Here is a 23,402-nt window from a genome sequence, read left to right as displayed (position 1 = left end):
TAAAAAGTTCTTTGGGGTGGCTTCCCTTTACCTGTAATGTCAGTTTTGACCAGAATATCCGCAAATTGCTGGATCTGGAGAAACATGGCATCAAATCTACTCCGCCCAACTTCAATTGATCATCTGACTTAATAAGATGCCAATGTTTTTTTGGCAATTTTACATACAGTCTCAGAACGTGAATGGTACTGATTCACCCAAGGAAGTTTGGAATCCTGTGTTGTCCTAATCTTTTTGACTAATAGGTCTTTTCTATCCATAGCCAATACTTTTTCTTTATCATAAAGGAGTTTACGTAATTGGTAACCCCCTGGCTGCAAATTTGGATATAAGGTCATCAATTTGAGCTGATGCTATAGATGCATTATCATTGATCCTTCTGATTCTGATCATCTGTGAATATGGTAAGCCATATTTCAGGCTTCTGGGGTGACAACTATTCCAATGCAGGAATGTATTGCGGTCAGTTGGTTTAGTAAAGGACCGTAGTTGAAATCCTACCTTCAAGGAGAGAAATTTCTAACATCTAGGAAATCTATCACCTGTCTATCCATCTTAAAGGTAAATTTAACTGGACTGGCAGGAGTTGTTATGAGTTTCCATGATCAATTTAAATTTTTCTTCCGTGCCCCTCCAAATCAACAAAAGATCATCTATGAATCTTGTATAAAATACAATATCCATAGCTATTTCTGGATCTCTGAAAAATAAATCATTCTCGACTGCAAACATGAAGATGTTAGCGTATGTCGGAGCAACTGCAGAACCCATCGCACACCCTTTGGTCTGTAAATAAAAGTCACCATCAAAAAGAAAAAAGTTTTTGGTGAGGATGAGTTCTAACAGTTGCCCCGCAATTTCAACATGTGTGCAGCATTTAAAGAGCTAAATTCCAGCAAGAATTTCTGTACCGCTTCTAAACCCTCTGCATGAGGAATGACAGTATATAAACTGCACACATCTGCAGTAATAAGCCAAACATCATTAGGAACAGTATCCAAATCAATCAATTTGTTGAGGAGTGCTTGTGGTGTCCAACAAATAATTAGGTTGTGTCTGCACCAAAGGTTGCAGAATGGTATCAAGAAAAGTAGATGTGGGCTGAAATAAAGAGCCCCCGTGCCGCAATAATGGGCCTCCCCGGTGGAGGGTCGAGGCCCTTATGGATCTTGGGCAAACTGTAAAGTAACGGTACAATGGGAAACTCTGGAATAAGGGACCTCAAAGCACTCCTCAGAGATGAGGGACGAATCTAGTGCAATCAACAACGTTTCTCTTAAGCATTTAGAAAAACCAATGGTAGGGTCTCCCCGGAGTTTTAAATAAACACCAGGTTCCACTAACTGACGTTGTAATTCAGATCTATAATCTTGAAGATCCTGAAGCACTACCGCACCCCCCTTATCTGCAGGACGAATAACAAGATTGTCATTGCCTGACAACGTGACCTGATTAAATATAAGCGTGAGAAATTTCTGAAAGTCGAGAAAGATTACGACAATCATCAGGTGTATAGGTGGTTGTCAGGTAATAAAGAAGGTGAGACCAAACGCCCCCTTCTTTCGTAGACAACGTTACCCGAGAACAGCACTTGATACCGAAACTTCCGCTGAAAACACCAGCACGGCCAGCGACTCTGAACCCCGCCGGAATCGTAATCGCAATCGTCGCAGAGGTCCTAACATCCCTTTAGGAGTGACAACACGCACCGGTGCCCGCAAAGACGCCCTCACTCGACGAGGCGGACAATACAGACGCAGCCAAACGTGGAAAAAAGCCACCCGCAGCCAGCAAGAGCAAATAATTTTCAATTTGTCTAGTGTAGAAACTCACAGACAGTGAAAAAAGTGTCCTCTCAAAGGGTTTTTTCATTTGTGCCGTCTAAAGATTTTGATCCTCTGAGATGGAACATTGAGAAGCACCAACTTCAACGTAAGCTCAAATTAAAAGAGTTTTTTTCACAGAAACAACCTGATTCTACCCGGAGTGATACAAGTTCTATTCCGTCTAGCCTACTTCAATTCAAAAAACCATCTTCTTTTGACCCCTTGACTAATAATCCAAGCATCAAAACTTTCATGCGTGTTATTGATCAGCAGGTGGTGAATACCATGAAAGATCCAGCTCCCATGAGATCCAATTTGAATCCACAAGAACTCAAAGCTTTGAAGTCTTTATCAGGCAATGACAATCTTGTTATTCGTCCTGCAGATAAGGGGGGTGCGGTAGTGCTTCAGGATCTTCAAGATTATAGATCTGAATTACAACGTCAGTTAGTGGAACCTGGTGTTTATTTAAAACTCCGGGGAGACCCTACCATTGGTTTTTCTAAATGCTTAAGAGAAACGTTGTTGATTGCACTAGATTCGTCCCTCATCTCTGAGGAGTGCTTTGAGGTCCTTATTCCAGAGTTTCCCATTGTACCGTTACTTTACAGTTTTGCCCAAGATCCATAAGGGCCTCGACCCTCCACCGGGGAGGGCCCATTATTGCGGCACGGGGCTCTTTATTTCAGCCCACATCTACTTTTCTTGATACCATTCTGCAACCTTTGGTGCAGACACAACCTAATTATTTGTTGGACACCACAGCACTCCCTCAACAAATGATTGATTTGGATACTGTTCCTAATGATGTTTGGCTTATTACTGCAGATGTGTGCAGTTTATATACTGTCATTCCTCATGCAGAGGGTTTAGAAGCGGTACAGAAATTCTTGCTGGAATTTAGCTCTTTAAATGCTGCACATGTTGAAATTGCGGGGCAACTGTTAGAACTCATCCTCACCAAAAACTTTTTTCTTTTTGATGGTGACTTTTATTTACAGACCAAAGGGTGTGCGATGGGTTCTGCAGTTGCTCCGACATACGCTAACATCTTCATGTTTGCAGTCGAGAATGATTTATTTTTCAGAGATCCAGAAATAGCTATGGATATTGTATTTTATACAAGATTCATAGATGATCTTTTGTTGATTTGGAGGGGCACGGAAGAAAAATTTAAATTGATCATGGAAACTCATAACAACTCTGCCAGTCCAGTTAAATTTACCTTTAAGATGGATAGACAGGTGATAGATTTCCTAGATGTTAGAATTTCTCTCCTTGAAGGTAGGATTTCAACTACGGTCTTTACTAAACCAACTGACCGCAATACATTCCTGCATTGGAATAGTTGTCACCCCAGAAGCCTGAAATATGGCTTACCATATTCACAGATGATCAGAATCAGAAGGATCAATGATAATGCATCTATAGCATCAGCTCAAATTGATGACCTTATATCCAAATTTGCAGCCAGGGGTTACCAATTACGTAAACTCCTTTATGATAAAGAAAAAGTATTGGCTATGGATAGAAAAGACCTATTAGTCAAAAAGATTAGGACAACACAGGATTCCAAACTTCCTTGGGTGAATCAGTACCATTCACGTTCTGAGACTGTATGTAAAATTGCCAAAAAACATTGGCATCTTATTAAGTCAGATGATCAATTGAAGTTGGGCGGAGTAGATTTGATGCCATGTTTCTCCAGATCCAGCAATTTGCGGGATATTCTGGTCAAAACTGACATTACAGGTAAAGGGAAGCCACCCCCAAAGAACTTTTTAACTTTAGGCAAATTGGGATGCTACAAGTGTCCCTGTACTACTTGTAAGTATCTGATTAGTGGTGACACTTTTTGTCACCCTCATTTAGGTACAAAGCTTAAAATTCAGCATCGCTTAACATGTGAGAGCACCTATGTCGTATACCAGATCATATGCCCATGCGGACTTTCCTATATAGGTAAAACTATCAGGAAGTTCAAAGAGAGGATGACGGCACACAGATCAGCTATTAGACAGGCACTATCCACTGGTATAAGTGAACAACCAGTGGCCAGACACTTTGCTGAATTTAAACATAGTGTGGCCAGCATCAAGTACCGCATGATAGATCATATTCCTTTATCATTACGAGGAGGCGACAGAGGGGCTGCTCTGCTGAGATGTGAGGCCAGATGGATATCCAAATTGGATGTCTTGGCCCCACGGGGCCTTAACGAAACTCTTCCCTTGTCCTGCTTTTAGGTGTCAAGCATTATTATATTGTTTCTTTATTTCTATTTGATATAATTGTTTCATATATTGATTATAAAAAATTTTCATAAATTTTTTTCATTTTTTTCATTCTTTTCATTTTTATATATATTTTTTGTACTATATGATTGTTACATTTGCCCCGATTCATTTTGTGACTACAATGTTTTTTCTCCTTTTTTCGTGACTCAGTGTTACTAATATCTATGGGTTTCTCTTAGCAGATCCCCTTAATCTGTCACTTTGAACATGGTGGTTATATCCGAAATGTTAACTTTTGTCAAAGTATTGGAATGAGCTTTTAAGCGATTGTAATCTTATTACTATACGGAGGTCTTATTTCTAAGTACCGCCATTGACTGCAGCATTGTGCCTTGTTTAGATTGTCACCATGGTGATGGGTTTGGTGTGCACGTAACGGCTGTTAGCCGCGACGTCATCTGACAGCGCCCTGCCTCAGCGTCCTGCGCTGGCGCTCCGGCGGGCGGGAGAAATGTTCACGCTGGTGGGGATATAAGGTGAGTTCATTTGTATTTGTTTGTATCCTGACGAAAATTTTATAAATTGAAACGTTGATCTTCACGGAGTCTGGCCGTTTATTCACCAGTTTCTACTAAGCTGTGAGTGCCGCATGTTACTATTTTCTATTTCATCCACACATGGCCGTGAGGGCACCGGGCGTGTATTAAGTATATATTGGAGTGCCGGACATTGCTTACATATCCATGATGTACCAGGGAACTGGTGTTATCTTGGTCACGGCAACCATTGGTTAAGTTCTTCTTGGAAATTCTGATTCTCGTCTGTCTCTCAGGATTTGTTGGACACTTTTTTTACACAGGGTGATTGTATTATTCACTTGGTTCTAGCTGCTGATTTTTTCATTAAGCTTGCTAGCTTGCAATTAAGATAAATCTAGCTGCTACTTTTTATTAAGCTTGCTAGTTTGCAAATTAGATTAACCACTTTTTATACCATTGTGGCAGCCAATATTGAACTTTGAAACATTTCTCTATAATATGGCTGAGTCCAATGTGGGAGAAAAGGAAATCTTTAACCCCTTATTAATCCCATTGCAAGAACATTTTAGTTACTCTGAATCAGAGACTGACACTATTTTACACAAAGAACAACTCTTTGATCAAATTGAGGCACTTTCCACAGAAGTGATTTTTCGTGATTTACTACGCTTAAAGAAAAAGGAAATTGACTTTACTTATCATGCGATTACACTCAGCGATTATTTTCGTTCAAAGAAAATACCCAGGGGGTTCAGAGTACGTAATTGCCCTACGATAGGAAGATGGGACCCTGCTTTTTGTCGTAAATGGGTATCTATTCTGAACAAATGTTCAGCTGACTTAATGTTATTGGTGATTGAGCATTCTAATAAGGAAGTAGAATCGGTTAAAGCAAAAATCTCAGTGCTAGAAGTCACACATATACCGTTATTGGAGGCTGATAAAGATAACGAGTGGTTGGAGAAATTGGCCAGCCAAATTGCCACCTATAAACGTGACCTGATTAAATATAAGCGTGAGAAATTTCTGAAAGTCGAGAAAGATTACGACAATCATCAGGTGTATAGGTGGTTGTCAGGTAATAAAGAAGGTGAGACCAAACGCCCCTTCTTTCGTAGACAACGTTACCCGAGAACAGCACTTGATACCGAAACTTCCGCTGAAAACACCAGCACGGCCAGCGACTCTGAACCCCGCCGGAATCGTAATCGCAATCGTCGCAGAGGTCCTAACATCCCTTTAGGAGTGACAACACGCACCGGTGCCCGCAAAGACGCCCTACTCGACGAGGCGGACAATACAGACGCAGCCAAACGTGGAAAAAAGCCACCCGCAGCCAGCAAGAGCAAATAATTTTCAATTTGTCTAGTGTAGAACTCACAGACAGTGAAAAAAGTGTCCTCTCAAAGGGTTTTTCATTTGTGCCGTCTAAAGATTTTGATCCTCTGAGATGGAACATTGAGAAGCACCAACTTCAACGTAAGCTCAAATTAAAAGAGTTTTTTTCACAGAAACAACCTGATTCTACCCGGAGTGATACAAGTTCTATTCCGTCTAGCCTACTTCAATTCAAAAAACCATCTTCTTTTGACCCCTTGACTAATAATCCAAGCATCAAAACTTTCATGCGTGTTATTGATCAGCAGGTGGTGAATACCATGAAAGATCCAGCTCCCATGAGATCCAATTTGAATCCACAAGAACTCAAAGCTTTGAAGTCTTTATCAGGCAATGACAATCTTGTTATTCGTCCTGCAGATAAGGGGGGTGCGGTAGTGCTTCAGGATCTTCAAGATTATAGATCTGAATTACAACGTCAGTTAGTGGAACCTGGTGTTTATTTAAAACTCCGGGGAGACCCTACCATTGGTTTTTCTAAATGCTTAAGAGAAACGTTGTTGATTGCACTAGATTCGTCCCTCATCTCTGAGGAGTGCTTTGAGGTCCTTATTCCAGAGTTTCCCATTGTACCGTTACTTTACAGTTTGCCCAAGATCCATAAGGGCCTCGACCCTCCACCGGGGAGGCCCATTATTGCGGCACGGGGCTCTTTATTTCAGCCCACATCTACTTTTCTTGATACCATTCTGCAACCTTTGGTGCAGACACAACCTAATTATTTGTTGGACACCACAGCACTCCTCAACAAATTGATTGATTTGGATACTGTTCCTAATGATGTTTGGCTTATTACTGCAGATGTGTGCAGTTTATATACTGTCATTCCTCATGCAGAGGGTTTAGAAGCGGTACAGAAATTCTTGCTGGAATTTAGCTCTTTAAATGCTGCACATGTTGAAATTGCGGGGCAACTGTTAGAACTCATCCTCACCAAAAACTTTTTTCTTTTTGATGGTGACTTTTATTTACAGACCAAAGGGTGTGCGATGGGTTCTGCAGTTGCTCCGACATACGCTAACATCTTCATGTTTGCAGTCGAGAATGATTTATTTTTCAGAGATCCAGAAATAGCTATGGATATTGTATTTTATACAAGATTCATAGATGATCTTTTGTTGATTTGGAGGGGCACGGAAGAAAAATTTAAATTGATCATGGAAACTCATAACAACTCTGCCAGTCCAGTTAAATTTACCTTTAAGATGGATAGACAGGTGATAGATTTCCTAGATGTTAGAATTTCTCTCCTTGAAGGTAGGATTTCAACTACGGTCTTTACTAAACCAACTGACCGCAATACATTCCTGCATTGGAATAGTTGTCACCCCAGAAGCCTGAAATATGGCTTACCATATTCACAGATGATCAGAATCAGAAGGATCAATGATAATGCATCTATAGCATCAGCTCAAATTGATGACCTTATATCCAAATTTGCAGCCAGGGGTTACCAATTACGTAAACTCCTTTATGATAAAGAAAAAGTATTGGCTATGGATAGAAAAGACCTATTAGTCAAAAAGATTAGGACAACACAGGATTCCAAACTTCCTTGGGTGAATCAGTACCATTCACGTTCTGAGACTGTATGTAAAATTGCCAAAAAACATTGGCATCTTATTAAGTCAGATGATCAATTGAAGTTGGGCGGAGTAGATTTGATGCCATGTTTCTCCAGATCCAGCAATTTGCGGGATATTCTGGTCAAAACTGACATTACAGGTAAAGGGAAGCCACCCCCAAAGAACTTTTTAACTTTAGGCAAATTGGGATGCTACAAGTGTCCCTGTACTACTTGTAAGTATCTGATTAGTGGTGACACTTTTTGTCACCCTCATTTAGGTACAAAGCTTAAAATTCAGCATCGCTTAACATGTGAGAGCACCTATGTCGTATACCAGATCATATGCCCATGCGGACTTTCCTATATAGGTAAAACTATCAGGAAGTTCAAAGAGAGGATGACGGCACACAGATCAGCTATTAGACAGGCACTATCCACTGGTATAAGTGAACAACCAGTGGCCAGACACTTTGCTGAATTTAAACATAGTGTGGCCAGCATCAAGTACCGCATGATAGATCATATTCCTTTATCATTACGAGGAGGCGACAGAGGGGCTGCTCTGCTGAGATGTGAGGCCAGATGGATATCCAAATTGGATGTCTTGGCCCCACGGGGCCTTAACGAAACTCTTCCCTTGTCCTGCTTTTAGGTGTCAAGCATTATTATATTGTTTCTTTATTTCTATTTGATATAATTGTTTCATATATTGATTATAAAAAATTTTCATAAATTTTTTTCATTTTTTTCATTCTTTTCATTTTTATATATATTTTTTGTACTATATGATTGTTACATTTGCCCCGATTCATTTTGTGACTACAATGTTTTTTCTCCTTTTTTCGTGACTCAGTGTTACTAATATCTATGGGTTTCTCTTAGCAGATCCCCTTAATCTGTCACTTTGAACATGGTGGTTATATCCGAAATGTTAACTTTTGTCAAAGTATTGGAATGAGCTTTTAAGCGATTGTATCTTATTACTATACGGAGGTCTTATTTCTAAGTACCGCCATTGACTGCAGCATTGTGCCTTGTTTAGATTGTCACCATGGTGATGGGTTTGGTGTGCACGTAACGGCTGTTAGCCGCGACGTCATCTGACAGCGCCCTGCCTCAGCGTCCTGCGCTGGCGCTCCGGCGGGCGGGAGAAATGTTCACGCTGGTGGGGATATAAGGTGAGTTCATTTGTATTTGTTTGTATCCTGACGAAAATTTTATAAATTGAAACGTTGATCTTCACGGAGTCTGGCCGTTTATTCACCAGTTTCTACTAAGCTGTGAGTGCCGCATGTTACTATTTTCTATTTCATCCACACATGGCCGTGAGGGCACCGGGCGTGTATTAAGTATATATTGGAGTGCCGGACATTGCTTACATATATATATATATATATATATATGTATTGTGATGAGAGAGACACCAGACGGTCTGAAGTGGAGTGCCAGACCAGTCGAAAGGAGTCTCGCAAAAAGGAAATGGGATCTGTTCCATATTTTGCGACGACCTGGAAAATACCTACAGCAGATTTTAGTAAAACGCCAGGGAGACAGCAGGAACTATTTTAGCTCCTTTAGTTTGGTTTTGTAGTAAACCATTAAGGGTCCCTGGGGGTGGATGGGAGAAGAGGGCGGTCCCCATCCACAAAGGTCAGTGCAGGTCTTGTGGGTTCTGCTGCCAGAATGGCTGAGTAATTGTGCACCTGTAGGACAACTAGAAAGGGCTGAAGGTTTCACAGGTGCAGGACCTCTGAGGCTGACTAGTAACCAGAAGCTAGGGCCTGTAAGGGGGCTAGTGTGAGGGGTCTGGAAGACTGCGTATGTCTGAAGGGACTTTGGTATCAGTGGTTCCTGTCAGGACGCATTTCCACTGAAACGGGACGCTGCACGCATTGGTGACTATAACCCAGGACACTGTGTTGTGAATGTTTATTTGTAGTGCTGTTATCAAAAAGCTTTGCACTGCTTGATTCATTGTTTTGGTAGACTGTATGCTGTGTCTATAACCACCTGACGGCTGTGTGATGTTAAACAGCCAGGGAGATTGTTGTTACCCCAAGTTGTGGTGTGAACAACTTAGTTTTGTTTTATGTAGTAAAGAACCTGTGGTTTAGTAAAACTTTTATTTTCACTATATACCATGGTGTCAGTATTGTCATTTTATGACAATCCCAACAATACTGTTACAAGTGGTGGCGTAAAGTGAGGTGCCAGCCACTTTTCAGCGTGGCACTAAACCCCCCACCCCCACCCAACAGACTTAAATAAAGCTTTTTTTTTTTAAACAGTTTATTTTTTCCCCTTTTGTGTCTTAAGGGGGAAATGTCCCAAAAAGTATCAAGGTATTTTCCTTTCCTAGTCTAAGGAAGCAGGGGAAACTGGCCCATAGGAGTTATTTCTTGAAGCCTGTTGTCTTCCAATACCTCTCTAACCTCAATATAGAGGAGCTGTTGTGTACACTGACCACTGCTGTGGTGGCACAGCAAAAGACCCAAAAGCAGATGGCACAGTTGTTGATGGATCGGGCGCCTGAAAATAAGCCGGTCATATTAAATAAAATGACCGCCTCAGATGATCCGGAAGCCTACCTTCTAATATTTAAAAAAAAAAACGCTCAGCGGTTAAAATGGGAGGTAGATACTGTATGTGGGTTATTTTATGACAATGCCAACAATACTGTTTAATATATATATATATATATATATATATATATATATCTCAGACCGTCACTCCCTTGTATATAGTATTAGGCTCCGGTGCCCTCAGAACCAATGGTGGTAGATAGCAAAGAACATACTGCGGCACTCGGAGGCTTAAACGTGAAAAACTATATTTCAAAACAGCAACATGAAAGCTCCAACGTTTCGGGGCTCAGCCGCCCCTTTGTCAAGGTGCATGTAACAGTACATTAAACTTACCTAAATACCAAAGATGCCAGCCACAGTGCCCCGGGCCGTCCGAGACCCGGCGTATCCATCTCGGCCCCCGGCGCCTTCCATACGCGTCATCAGGCGCGCTGCGTTGGGTCACCATGGAAACCTGGTTGCCCGGCACGGCACCCCATTCGCGCTGGAATTAAAAGAAAGTGCACCAGAAGGATTACAGCACCTCTACACCAAGAGGCTTAGAAACTAAATAAATGCATATTTAAAGGGATTTAAATACTAAATAAGTACATTATCTATGATGTTACAAAAACTCCATACTATTACATCAAGTCCACCTATTATCATGCATATATAATTAGTTCGCTGTCAGTTTGTCCTAGCTGTGGCTGAAACGAGGTGACATATTGTCATGGTGTTGTGGGAAGATATTACAACACCCCACACCGTGAATGGGCCCATGTAATATACATATGTAGCCACCTTTATCTTGACTGGCTGAGGCGTTTGTCCCGATCGAGCATACGCAGCGTACCAGGGCATAGGGAGGCGCGCCTAGTCACAGAGAGGCGTACCTAATCGCACGGAGGCAGACAGAGCGTTTGGCGTTATCTTTACGTGTAATACCTGCGATCATCCACCAGATGTCGCCTTTTACAATCACCACTGCGCATGCATGTGGTCTCCCGTAAAATACAATACTGAAATATATAATAAGGACTACTTTACTAAGCGTCTCATTACGCTGCATACAGTAAATACTCATTATGCTGCATTATTTAATACAGTAAATACTCATTATGCTGCATTATTTAATACAGTATATACGGTACAGACGCAAATAGTACAGCATACAGTATATGATCCATCTACAGTACTTTATGAATATGTGAGCGTCCAAGTCCCGCAGACAAAACAACATAAAACCAGTAGTGTACACTGTCACAAATGGACGTGTTAGAAGTTCACTATTGCCTCTTGAGATTAGGAATTTTGTACAGTATGTTAGCGTCCTAATCCCATAGCCATTACAGCATAATCAAAACCAATGGATTTATTCATCTGTCTGCGGCGAAGTGGTGAAGTGTTCCGCTTCCTATACTCAGAGTCCCGAGTTCGATTTCTAAAGTAGGAATGCATGTTAGTTTTTTCCAGACACTTTATTATTTTTTTATTCACATAAACCAGGGCAAAGCTGCAGGAGCGGTTCTGTTAAGGTTCTATGCACCGTACAGTACACATACAATTCTGTAGCAGGGCAGACTCAATTGAAATGGCTACCACCTATGACTCCTTGCTCCACGGAGGCCCTAGGCTACGGAGCAAGTAACAGTCCAGATTTTGCAGGCTATGGGGCAATGCTGAAGGAGCGTCACAATCCCCTAGCTAAAATACACAGGGGCGATAGGACTAAGCGAGGTATATGGACATAACGATACACTGCAAAGTTCCCCATGGTTTTAATTATGCCTTTTCTTTGAACACAGTATTTTCGACTGCCTCGCCCTACACCCATCCCACTTTCCCCTTCCCCCCTGGGAGCCTGCAATGTACATGCAGTAGACAGGGAGGGAGTTCCGATCAGGTTACAAGACGTGCAACAGTATACTACTGTATGTAGGAAAATCCCCCGCCCACTCTGATTTATGTGAAACCTGTGTGCACCCTTCCATTGAATGTATAACAAAGAAAAAAAATAATAATAAAGTGAATGTTACAGGAACACATTAAAAAAAGGTTGGCACTTCCTTCCCATTGGTGTTGGTTTATGCCTTGGGGGAGTCGGACGCAAATACTTGTATTTGAAAAGCACGTATTTTCCACCGCCTCTCCCTACCCCCATTGCCCTTCCCCCCTGGGAGCCTGCACAGGTCATGCAGTGGACAGGGAGGGAGTTCAGGTCAGGTACAATACACAAATGCCGACAATCTACAGTACTGTGTTGCTCAGTTAGTTGCGTCAGAATACACTAGTTTATACTCATTACCGCTGTGTATTTGTATATAGCGGAATGAATCGCTGCTGCAGATTTACTTTGATTTATGTGAAACCTGTGTGCACCCTTTCATTGAATGTATAACAAAGAAAAACAATAATAAAGTGAATGTCACGGGAACATATAAAAAAAAAAGGTTGGCACTTTGGGACTCAAAGCTGGGACTCTCAGTGTGGGAGGTAAGAGCCTTCATCGCTAGGTTGGTATGGAAGAGGAGACAATTAGCTACCAGAGGGTACCAACCCCAAGTTTCTGTGACCCCCACAAGGCTCATGGCAAGCATCGGAACCCATGGTGGGTCTGAATTAACGGGCCCATTATAGTCTATGGGAAAATGAGTCCAATTTGCGTACTGATATCTCTGGTTCTGGGTGGCCCAGAGACTCGGGACTGGTACCATTTAAAAGAGGAGACTCTTGGCTTTCAGGGCAGACCAACGACTAGTTTATGTGACACTGGAAAGGGAAACAGTAAGCAACCGTGTATCGGGTCCCCTCCAGTTGTCCGCCTAGCTTGCACAGGATGCAGGGTTTCTGGCTAGATAGGAAATACTGTACAGAAATGGTAAGCATGGTAATTTGACATCCAGGAACATAGGGAGGAGTTTATCTCTCTCCATTATACTTAGAAAAATTACACTTGCCACTGTACGTTACAAGCTGTTCGTGCTAATTAGTACAATAGTAGAACATACTGTACAGAGATACTAAGTACAGTGATTTGGCATCCACAAACTTAGGGAGGAGCTTTAATCTTTCTCCATTGTAATCTTTCTAAGCATAATGGAGAGAGATAAAAGCTCCTCCCTAAATTCCTGGATGCCAAATTGCCATCCAGAGTATCGCTGTACTCTATGTTCTACTAGTGTACTAATTAGCACGAACAGCTTGTAACGTACAGTGGCAAGTTTAATCTTTCTATGTATAATGGAGAGAGATAAAAGCTCCTCAGTAAGTTCCTGGATGCCACATCACTGTACTTAGTATCTCTGTACAGTATTTTCTGTTAGGGTACTAATTAGCTGTTCGTGCTAATTAGTACCCTAATAGAAAATACTATACAGAGAAACTAAGGATGGTGATTTGGCAACCAGGAACTGAGGGAGGAGCTTTTATCTCTCTACATTATACATAGAAAGATCAAAACTGCCACTGTACATTACCAGCTGCTCGTGCTAATTAGTACACTAGTAGAACATACTGTACAGAGATACTACAGACAGTGATTTGGCATCCAGGAACTTAGGAAGGAGCTTTTATCTCTCTCCAATATACTTAGAAAGATTACAGCGGAGAGAGATAAAAGCTCCTCCCTAAGGTTCCTGGATGCCAAATCACTGTACTTAGTATCTCTGTACAGTATTTTCTACTAGTGTACTAATTAGCACGAACAGCTTGTAACGTACAGTGGCAAGTTTAATCTTTCTATGTATAATATAGAGAGATAAAAGCTTCTCCCTAAGTTCCTGGTTGCCAAATCACCATCCTTAGTATCTCTGTATATTATTTTTTATTAGGGTACTAATTAGCACGAACCGCTATTTAGTACCCTAATAGAACATACTGTACATAGATACTAAGTACGGTGATTTGACATCCGGGAACTTACTGAGGAGCTTTTATCTCTCTTCATTATACATAGAAAGATTAAACTTGCCACTGTACGTTACAAGCTGTTCGTGCAAATTAGTACCCTAATAGAACATACTGTACAGAGATACTAAGGACAGTGATTTGGCATCTAGGAACTTAGGGAGGAGCTTTTATCTCTCCATTATACATAGAAAGATTAAACTTGCCACTGTACGTTACAAGCTGTTCGTGCTAATTAGTTCACTAGAAGAACATACTGGGGACTCGGACTCATACAGTACTTGCTTTTCAAAAGCACAGTATTTTCCACCACCTGCCGCTAGCCCATCGCCCTTCCCCCCTGGGAGCCTGCACAGGTCATGTAGTAGACGGGAAGGGAGTTATTCACATAAACCAGGGCAAAGCTGCAGGAGCGGTTGTACTGTTAAGGTTCTATGCACCATACGGTACGCATACAATTCTGTAGCAGGGCAGACTCAGTTGAAATGGCTACCGCCTGTGACTCCTTGCCCCATGGAGGCACTCGGCTATGGAGCAAGTAACAGCACAGATTTTGTAGGTCACGGGGCAATGCTGAAGGAGCGTCAGAATCCCCTAGCTAAAATACACAGGGTCGATAGGGATAAGCGAGGTCTATGCACTTAATGATACACTGCAAAGTTCCCTATGGTTTTGATTATGCCTTTTCTTTGAACACGGTATTTTCCACTGTCTCGCCCTACCCCCATCCCACTTTCCCCTTCCCCCCTGGGAGCCTGCAAAGTACATGCAGTAGACAGGGAGGGAGTTCCGATCAGGTTACAAGACATGTGCAACGGTATACTACTGTATGTAGGAAAATCCCCCGCCCACTCTGATTTATGTGAAACCTGTGTGCACCCTTCCATTTAATGTATAACAAAGAAAAAAAAATAATAATAAAGTGAATGTTACAGGAACACATTAAAAAAAGGTTGGCACTTCCTTCACATTGGTGTTGGTTTATGCCTTAGGGGTCTCGGATGCAAATACTTGTATTTGAAAAGCACGTATTTTCCACCGCCTCTCCCTACCCCCATCGCCCTTCCCCCCTGGGAGCCTGCACAGGTCATGCAGTGGACAGGGAGGGAGTTAAGGTCAGGTACAATACACAAATGCCGACAATCTACAGTACTGTGTTGCTCAGTTAGTTGCATTGGAATACACTAGTTTATACTCATTACCGCTGTGTATTTGTATATATAGCGGAATGAATCGCTGCTGCAGATTTACTTTGATTTATGTGAAACCTGTGTGCACCCTTTCATTGAATGTATAACAAAGAAAAAAAATAATAAAGTGAATGTCACGGGAACATATAAAAAAAAAAAGGTTGGCACTTTGGGACTCAAAGCTGGGACTCTCTGGGTGGGAGGTGGGAGCCTTCATCGCTAGGTTGGTATGGAAGAGGAGACAATTAGCTACCGGAGGGTACCAACCCCAAGTTTCTGTGACCCCCACAAGGCTCATGGCAAGCGTCGGAACCCATGGTGGGTCTGAATTAACTGGCCCATTATAGTCTATGGGAAAATGGGTCCAATTTGCGTACTGATATCTCTGGTTCTGGGTGTCCCAGAGACTCGGGACTGGTACCATTTAAAAGAGGAGACTCTTGGCTTTCAGGGCAGACAAACCACTAGTTTATGTGACACTGGAAAGGGAAGCAGTAAGCAACCGTGTATCGGATCCCCTCCAGTTGTCCGCCTAGCTTGCACAGGATGCAGGGTTTCTGGCTAGATAGGAAATACTGTACAGAAATGCTAAACATGGTAATTTGACATCCAGGAACATAGGGAGGAGTTTTTATCTCTCTCCATTATACTGAGAAAAATTACACTTGCCACTGTACGTTACAAGCTGTTCGTGCTAATTAGTACACTAGTAGAACAACTGTACAGAGATACTAAGTACAGTGATTTGGCATCCACGAACTTAGGGAGGAGCTTTAATCTCTCTCCATTGTAATCTTTCTAAGCATAATGGAGAGAGATAAAAGCTCCTCCCTAAATTCCTGGATGCCAAATTGCCATCCAGAGTATCGCTGTACTCTATGTTCTACTAGTGTACTAATTAGCACGAACAGCTTTTAACTGGATGTCAAATCACTGTACTTAGTATCTCTGTACAGTATGTTCTATTAGGGTACTAATTAGCACGGACAGCTTGTAACATACAGCGGCAAATTTAATCTTTCTATATATAATGGAGAGATATAAATGCATCTCAGTAAGTTCCTGGATGCCAAATCACCGTACTTAGTATCTCTGTAGAGTATGTTCTATTAGGGTACTAATTAGCTGTTCATGCTACTTAGTACCCTTATAGAAAATACTATACAGAGAAACTAAGGATGGTGATTTGGCAACCAGGAGCTTAGGGAGGAGATTTTATCTCTACATTATACATAGAAAGATTAAACCTGCCACTGTACGTTACAAGCTGTTCGTGCTAATTAGTACACTAGTAGAACATACTGTACAGAGATACTAAGTACAGTGATTTGGCATCCACAAACTTAGGGAGGAGCTTTAATCTCTCTCCATTGTAATCTTTCTATGTTTAATGGAGAGAGATAGAAGCTCCTCCCTAAATTTCTGCGTGCCAAATTGCCGTCCTTAGTATCTCTGTACACTATGTTCTACTAGTGTACTAATTAGCACGAACAGCTTGTAACGTACAGCGGCAAGTTTAATCTTTCTATGTATAATATAGAGAGATAAAAGCTCCTCAGTAAGTTCCTGGTTGCCAAATCACCGTCCTTAGTATCTCTGTATAGTATTTTCTATTAGGGTACTAATTAGCAAAAACAGCTAATTAGTACCCTAATAGAACATACTGTACAGAGATACTAAGGACGGTGATTTGGTATCCAGGAACTTACTGAGGAGCTTTTATCTCTCTCTATTATACATAGAAAGATTAAACTTGCCGCTGTATGTTACAAGCTGTTCGTGCTAATTAGTACCATAATAGAACATACTGTACAGAGATACTAAGGACGGTGATTTGGCATCCAGTTAAAAGCTGTTCGTGCTAATTAGTACTCTAGTAGAAAATACTGTACAGAGATACTAAGGACGGTGATTTGGCATCTAGGAACTTAGGGAGCAGCTTTTATCTCTCCATTATACATAGAAAGATTAAACTTGCCACTGTACATTACAAGCTGTTCGTGCTAATTAGTACACTAGCAGAACATACTGGGGACTCGGACTCATACAGTACTTGCATTTCAAAAGCACGGTATTTTCCACCGCCTGCCACTAGCCCATCGACCTTCCCCACTGGGAGCCTGCACAGGTCATGCAGTAGACAGGGAGGGAGTTATTCACATAAACCAGGGCAGAGCTGCAGATGCCGTTGTACTGTTAAGGTTCTATGCCCCATACGGTACACATACAATTCTGTAGCAGGGCAGACTCAATTGAAATGGCTACCGCCTGTGACTCATTGCCCCATGGAGGCCCTCGGCTATGGAGCAAGCCCTCGGCTATGGAGCAAGTAACAGCACAGATTTTGTAGGTCACGGGGCAATGCTGAAGGAGCTTCGGAATCCCCTAGCTAAAATACACAGGGGCAATAGGGTTAAGCGAGGTCTATGCACATAATTCTACAAAACGGGGGTTCATGTGCCTTGGACATTTTGTCACTTTGTGATGTGGTGGGGTCTGGTGTATCGTTATGTGCATGCGCTTATCCCTATCGACCCTGTGTATTTTAGCTAGGGGATTCTGACGCTTCTTCAGCAATGGCCCGTTCTTTAAACACGGTATTTTCCACTTCCTCACCCTACCCCCATCCCACTTTCCCCTTCCCCCCTGGGAGCCTGCACAGTTCATGCAGTAGACCGGTAGGGAGTTTCGATCAGGTTACAAGACAAGATTTATGTGAAACCTGTGTGCACCCTTCCATTGAATGTATAACAAAGAAAAAAAAAATAATAAAGTGAATGTCACAGGAACTCGGACGCTCATACTGTACATGTATTTCAAAAGCACAGTGTTTATGCATTGTACATACTTCCTTTTACACAATTACTTGCGTCTCCATACACAATCTTGCGTCTGCATACACAAGTGTTTTAACATGTTCGTTTGTGTCTGTATAAACTATTTATTTATATTGAGAACTCTAACCGTCTGACCATTGGTCACCATCTATAAATATTACAATCGTCACTGACCATTTGCCAGAGCTGTAGATCAATCCGCCGCTATATGATCGAAAGTACTGGATTAGTGGAGCATTAGCCACCCAGTGGTGGAGATGTGTAATGCATGCTGAGTATCTAGAATCGCCTCAACGCGCCTGCCTGTGATTAAACTCAGCAAGCTAAGCTATCGCCTTCGCGTGACTAAACGTCCGTCTAGGCGGAGAATCAGTCAAGATAAAGGTGGCTACATCTGTAAGCAGGAAAAGCTGGTGCCTGCCATAAAGGACAAATGGGCAGTGTGTTTCTAAGATGGTGTCCGGGAGATGACCCGGAGCAGATGCTGGGGGGTGTCAGTGCAAGTGCAGGATAAAAACTATACTACATATATATGAAGAAAGGAAAGACAAAAGAAATCATTTTTGGGAGCACTCTTAATTGTAAATACTGACAATCAGTCAAAATAGTGAAGTAATGTAATGATGAATAATCTAAAACTTAACATTTATTCTGTTCCCTTAAAATATCGACCTATGCGGTCCACAGTAATAGAAATCTCTATCTTAATTTCTAAATGAGAGATAGGAGGGTGAAAATATAAATGAAACGGTGAGAGTGAGCAGCATAGAACTGCTCCACCAGTGTTTTTCAAATAGAAATATAGGTGATCGTCTCGGTGATATCCACAGTGCCTGGTATTCCTAGGAGGTCTCCCTTCAAAGTACTAACCAGGTCTGTCCTATCAGCTTCCGAGATAAAAGATCGGGCTACTTTCAGGATAGTACGACCTTGAATAATAAAGATGATATATGAAGGAAGAAAGAACCCACTTCTGCTGTCTGTACTCTGCCTGCTGTACATCATTGGAAAAATTGGCCCCAGGCTCTTCCTGATGAGAGAGTGTTGGAAAAGAGAGCCATCACCTGTCTTCTAGTGGAATACGTCATAGTGATCTTTTTAGATATAGGACAGAAGAAAGAGAGAACCACTTCTGCTTTCTGTTGTGACAGCAAATTGTACACTGAAAAGGGCAAGGCCCTTGTCAGCACTGCTGTCAACCAGATGAGAGAGTGATAGAAGAAGGTACAGCTCAAAATAAGAAAATGGGGAGAAGCAATACTGGACAGCTTAATTAGATTGATTGATTGATTGATTGATTGATTGATTGATTGATTAGTTCAAAAATCCTCCCAATTTCAATATGTAGTTAATCACCTCTGAGTTTGCTCAAGAACAGCAATGAATAAGCTGATATTTCTAAGCGAACACCAAATAAAATTCATAATTATATGTCCTAAGCATTGATCAATCTCTATACAATGGTGATTATATTTGAATAATCAGACAGAAGTGGCAAAGTCTATAGGAAAAAGCAAGATCATATTCACCTAGACCACTTTTAGAAAATAGATCATTATATGACACAAAAACACTGGTCTCTCACATAAAAATATAAAAAAGAAACATTGTTGCAAAAAGTCTTCAAACAGTAAGTCTGCAGAATCGATTCAAAGATTCGTTGGTCAGTGAAATAAACCTATATCAATTCAACAATAAAGTATCCATGTATATATAATTGATAATATTCATTAAATGGCATAGTGCTGCAGAAGATATATCATTAAGCATTATTGTGCTAATTGATTAATTCCAGAAATCATTGTCATCTGCTGGCACAGCTAGAAATTAGGTCTATAAAACTTCTGACACATTCGTTGGCTGATATTAACAGTACATAGAATAATGCTTTCTGCAGAAAAAGAAAGTGCAACTTATATATCCAGTATAGCAATGCACCGAAGCAGCAATGGCAGAAGCCAGAAAGATTTTCCGCTGGGCGATGAAATCATATGCGCGCTCTGTCAGCGATGTTCATTCCAGGAGTGGACAACTGGGAAGCAGGCTTCCTCGGCAGACACATTCTCCATCCAGGAGAGTGATGTCTTCATCCAGAGGTTTTCACAGAAGTGACAAGTCATTGAGGGATTCCTAAAATAGACAAGATGGCGTCTCGCCTCAATAAGAAACTTCAGAGATATTGTTACAGGTCAGGGGACCTTCAAGCAATAGCAGTGGACGCCCTAATGACTCCATGGGTGATTCAGTTGGCCTATGTGTCCCCTCCGCTTCCATTTTTTCCAAAAATGCTAAGGATCATAAGAAGGTTCAAGTGATCCTCATTGTTCCAGACTGGCCTAAGAGGACCAGGTATCCGGATCTTCAGGTGAACGCCGGATCCTAGCCGAGAGGATATTTCCAGTGAAGTCATCCCTACTTTCTTCAGACCAGTAGAGGAGTAACGTAAAAACATTACCACCGTATTTGGAGAAAGTATGTGTCTTGGTGCGAATCCAAGAAGGCTTCTACGGAAGATTCCAGTGGGATCGTTTTCTCCTTTTTTCACAAGATGGTGTGGGTGCGGGTCTTAAGTTGGGCTCGATTAAGGTTCAGATTCAGCCTTATCGGTTTTATTCCAAAAACAATTGTCCTCCTTTACAAAAGTTTGTACCTGGAGCTCCATGGGGTATTAACGTGGTGTTGTAGTTCCGGCAATCTCATTGTTTTGAACCTTTACGTAAGGTAGAGTTGTAATTCGTCACTTGGAAAGTGGTCAGGCTGTCGGCCTTGGCATCCGCAAGGCGGGTGTCTGAATCAGCGGCTTTGTCCCACAAGTGCCCTTATTTAATCTTCCATACGGATAGAGCGGAGTTGAGAACTCATCAGCAATTTTCTGCCAAAAGTGGTTTAATCGTTTCACATGAACCAACCTATTGTGGTGCCAGTGGCTACTGAAGTCTTGACGGAATAGAAGTCTCTCAATATGGTCAGAGCTTTGAAAATTTATGTCACCAGAACGGCTCAGATTAGGATAATGGAGGCTCTGTTTGTCCTGTATGATCCCAACAAGATTGGGGCTCCTGCTTCCAAGCAGACTATTGCACGCTGGATCTGTAATACGATTCAGCAGGCTCATTCTACGGCTGGATTGCCGGGACCGAAATCGGTAAAGACCCATTCTACCAGAAAGGTGGGCTCATCCTGGGCGGCTGCCCAAGGGGTCTCGGCATTACGGCTTTGCCGAGCAGCTACTTGGTCGGGTTCAAACACCTTTGCAAAGTTTTACAAGTTTGATACCCTGGCTGATGAGGACTTCTTGTTGGGTCAATCGGTGCTGCAGAGTCATCCACACTCTCCCGCCCGTTCTAGAGCTTTGGTATAAACCCCATGGTTCTTGAAGCGTCCCCAGCATCCTCTAGGACGTATGAGAAAATAGGATTTTAATACCTACCGGTAAATCCTTTTCTCTTAGTCCGTAGAGGATGCTGGGCACCCGTCCCAGGGGGTAATTTCAAGTTGATCGCAGCAGGAAATTTTTTAGCAGTTGGGCAAAACCATGTGCACTGCAGGGGGGCAGATATAACGTGTGCAGAGAGAGATAGATTTGGGTGTGGTGAGTTCAATCTGCAATATAACTTGCAGTGTAAAAATAAAGCAGCCAGTATTTACCCTGCACAGAAACAAAATAACCCACCCAAATCTAACTCTCTCTGCAAATGTTATATCTGCCCCCCCCTGCAGTGCACATGGTTTTGCCCAACTGCTAAAAAATTTCCTGCTGCGATCAACTTGGAATTACCCCCCCAGTGCGTACTGTATCTGCCGTTATTGGGTATGGTTACACACATGGTGTGTTGCGTTTAAGTCAGCCTGTTGCTGACGTTATTCATGCCGTGGCATGCGTTATGCTGTTATTGGTTGTGTTTACACACAGGTTGTGTTATGCTTTATGTCAGCATATTGCTGCATATTCTTCATGCCGTCGGCTGGTGTTCTATTGATTGCCACGTTCTGCGGCATACTGGAGGTGTAAGCTGGTAAGATGCTCACCATTGTTTAACAATAAATTCTTTCCTCGAAATGTCCGTCTCCCTGGGCACAGTTACTTAAACTGGAGACTGGAGGAGGGGCATAGAGGGAGGAGCCAGTTCACACCCATTCAAAGTCTTAAAGTGCCCATGTCTCCTGCGGATCCCGTCTATACCCCATGGTTCTTGAAGTGTCTCCAGCATCCTCTACGGACTAAGAGAAAAGGATTTACCGGTAGGTATTAAAATCCTATTTTTTCACGTTTAAGCCTCCGAGTGCCACAGTATGTTCTATATATATATATATATATATATATATAAATATAATATTACTTTTCTGATATGTATATCATAGTTTATTTCCCTTTCAGGCTGGAGTTTCATCTTAACATATTAAGCATTATTTCATTATATTTGTTAGTAGAAATAATTGTTATTTTATTAATAGGGTTATACTGCATTTAGGTTAGACAGCAGTTTTAGGGCAAGGCTAAAATGTGAGTGTTTACATTATCACTGTCTACATTTATAACGACGACCTAGTGAGCATTTGTGAGTGTCAGTGTTGACATCATGTCGACATTCTAAACAGGTCTTCCTGATTGTCGACATTCAGGTCATGTCGACATGGTGCCAACATTCTGTCATACCACACCCATTAATACTATTCATATATTTGTTTGTACACAGGTTCAAAGTACATCTGACAGTAAAGCAACAAATATTCTAACAAGTAACAGCTCTAGTAAAACAACAGAAGTGGATAACGCCATCCCAGCTTCAGAGCAGGAAACTGCAATTAAACCAAATTCCAATTCAGATTCCAACACAGCTGCTGATAGCCTCAAAATGCATATAACAATCATGAACTTACTTTTGTGGATGATTCTACTCATATTACCATCCTTTATCTACTGGTTAAAAAATATCAGGTATAGTAATTGATTATACTTATTTATTATGTATGGTTTTTATTTTTTGGATTTTGATTACTTATTGAATCCAGTGCCAGATTAAGGCTCTTATGGGCCTGGAGCTGAAATTTCTGAAGGGCCTACTGGGTGCCACCGTGTGGGGTGTGACCAGCCCAGCAGGTGTGTAGCTACTGAGATGGGGGTGTGATCAGTGCTGTATATACAGTATATTTTGTGTGTGTTTGTATGTGTGTGTGAATGAATGTGTTTGAAAAATAGAAATCTCTCAGCACATAATTGCCCAATTATCTCCAACAAATCAGTTACTGAAACAAACCAAAACATATGCATAAAATGTATCTCCATGATATAACAAACAGAACAGGAGAGCACACACAGAAGTGTATCACGACT

The 23,402-nt window shown here is 41.7% G+C and overlaps 1 protein-coding gene across 3 annotated transcripts in view; it reads left to right on the top strand.

The window, feature by feature from the left end:
• Window positions 1-23,402, top strand: part of PGAP1 (post-GPI attachment to proteins inositol deacylase 1) — a 1,346,394-nt gene that overhangs the window by 1,254,073 nt on the left and 68,919 nt on the right. For all 3 annotated transcript variants that reach the window (XM_063934105.1, XM_063934104.1, XM_063934106.1), the window contains one exon: window positions 22,765-23,006. In XM_063934105.1, coding sequence (XP_063790175.1) covers window positions 22,765-23,006 — 242 coding nt within the window. The remainder of the gene's footprint in view (window positions 1-22,764; window positions 23,007-23,402) is intronic.

Source organism: Pseudophryne corroboree, chromosome 7, assembly GCF_028390025.1.
Source record: "Pseudophryne corroboree isolate aPseCor3 chromosome 7, aPseCor3.hap2, whole genome shotgun sequence".
In the NCBI taxonomy this organism is placed as follows: Eukaryota; Metazoa; Chordata; class Amphibia; order Anura; family Myobatrachidae; genus Pseudophryne; species Pseudophryne corroboree.
The sequence above is the reverse complement of the archived record's forward strand: the minus strand, read 5'-3'. Positions and strand labels throughout refer to the sequence as shown.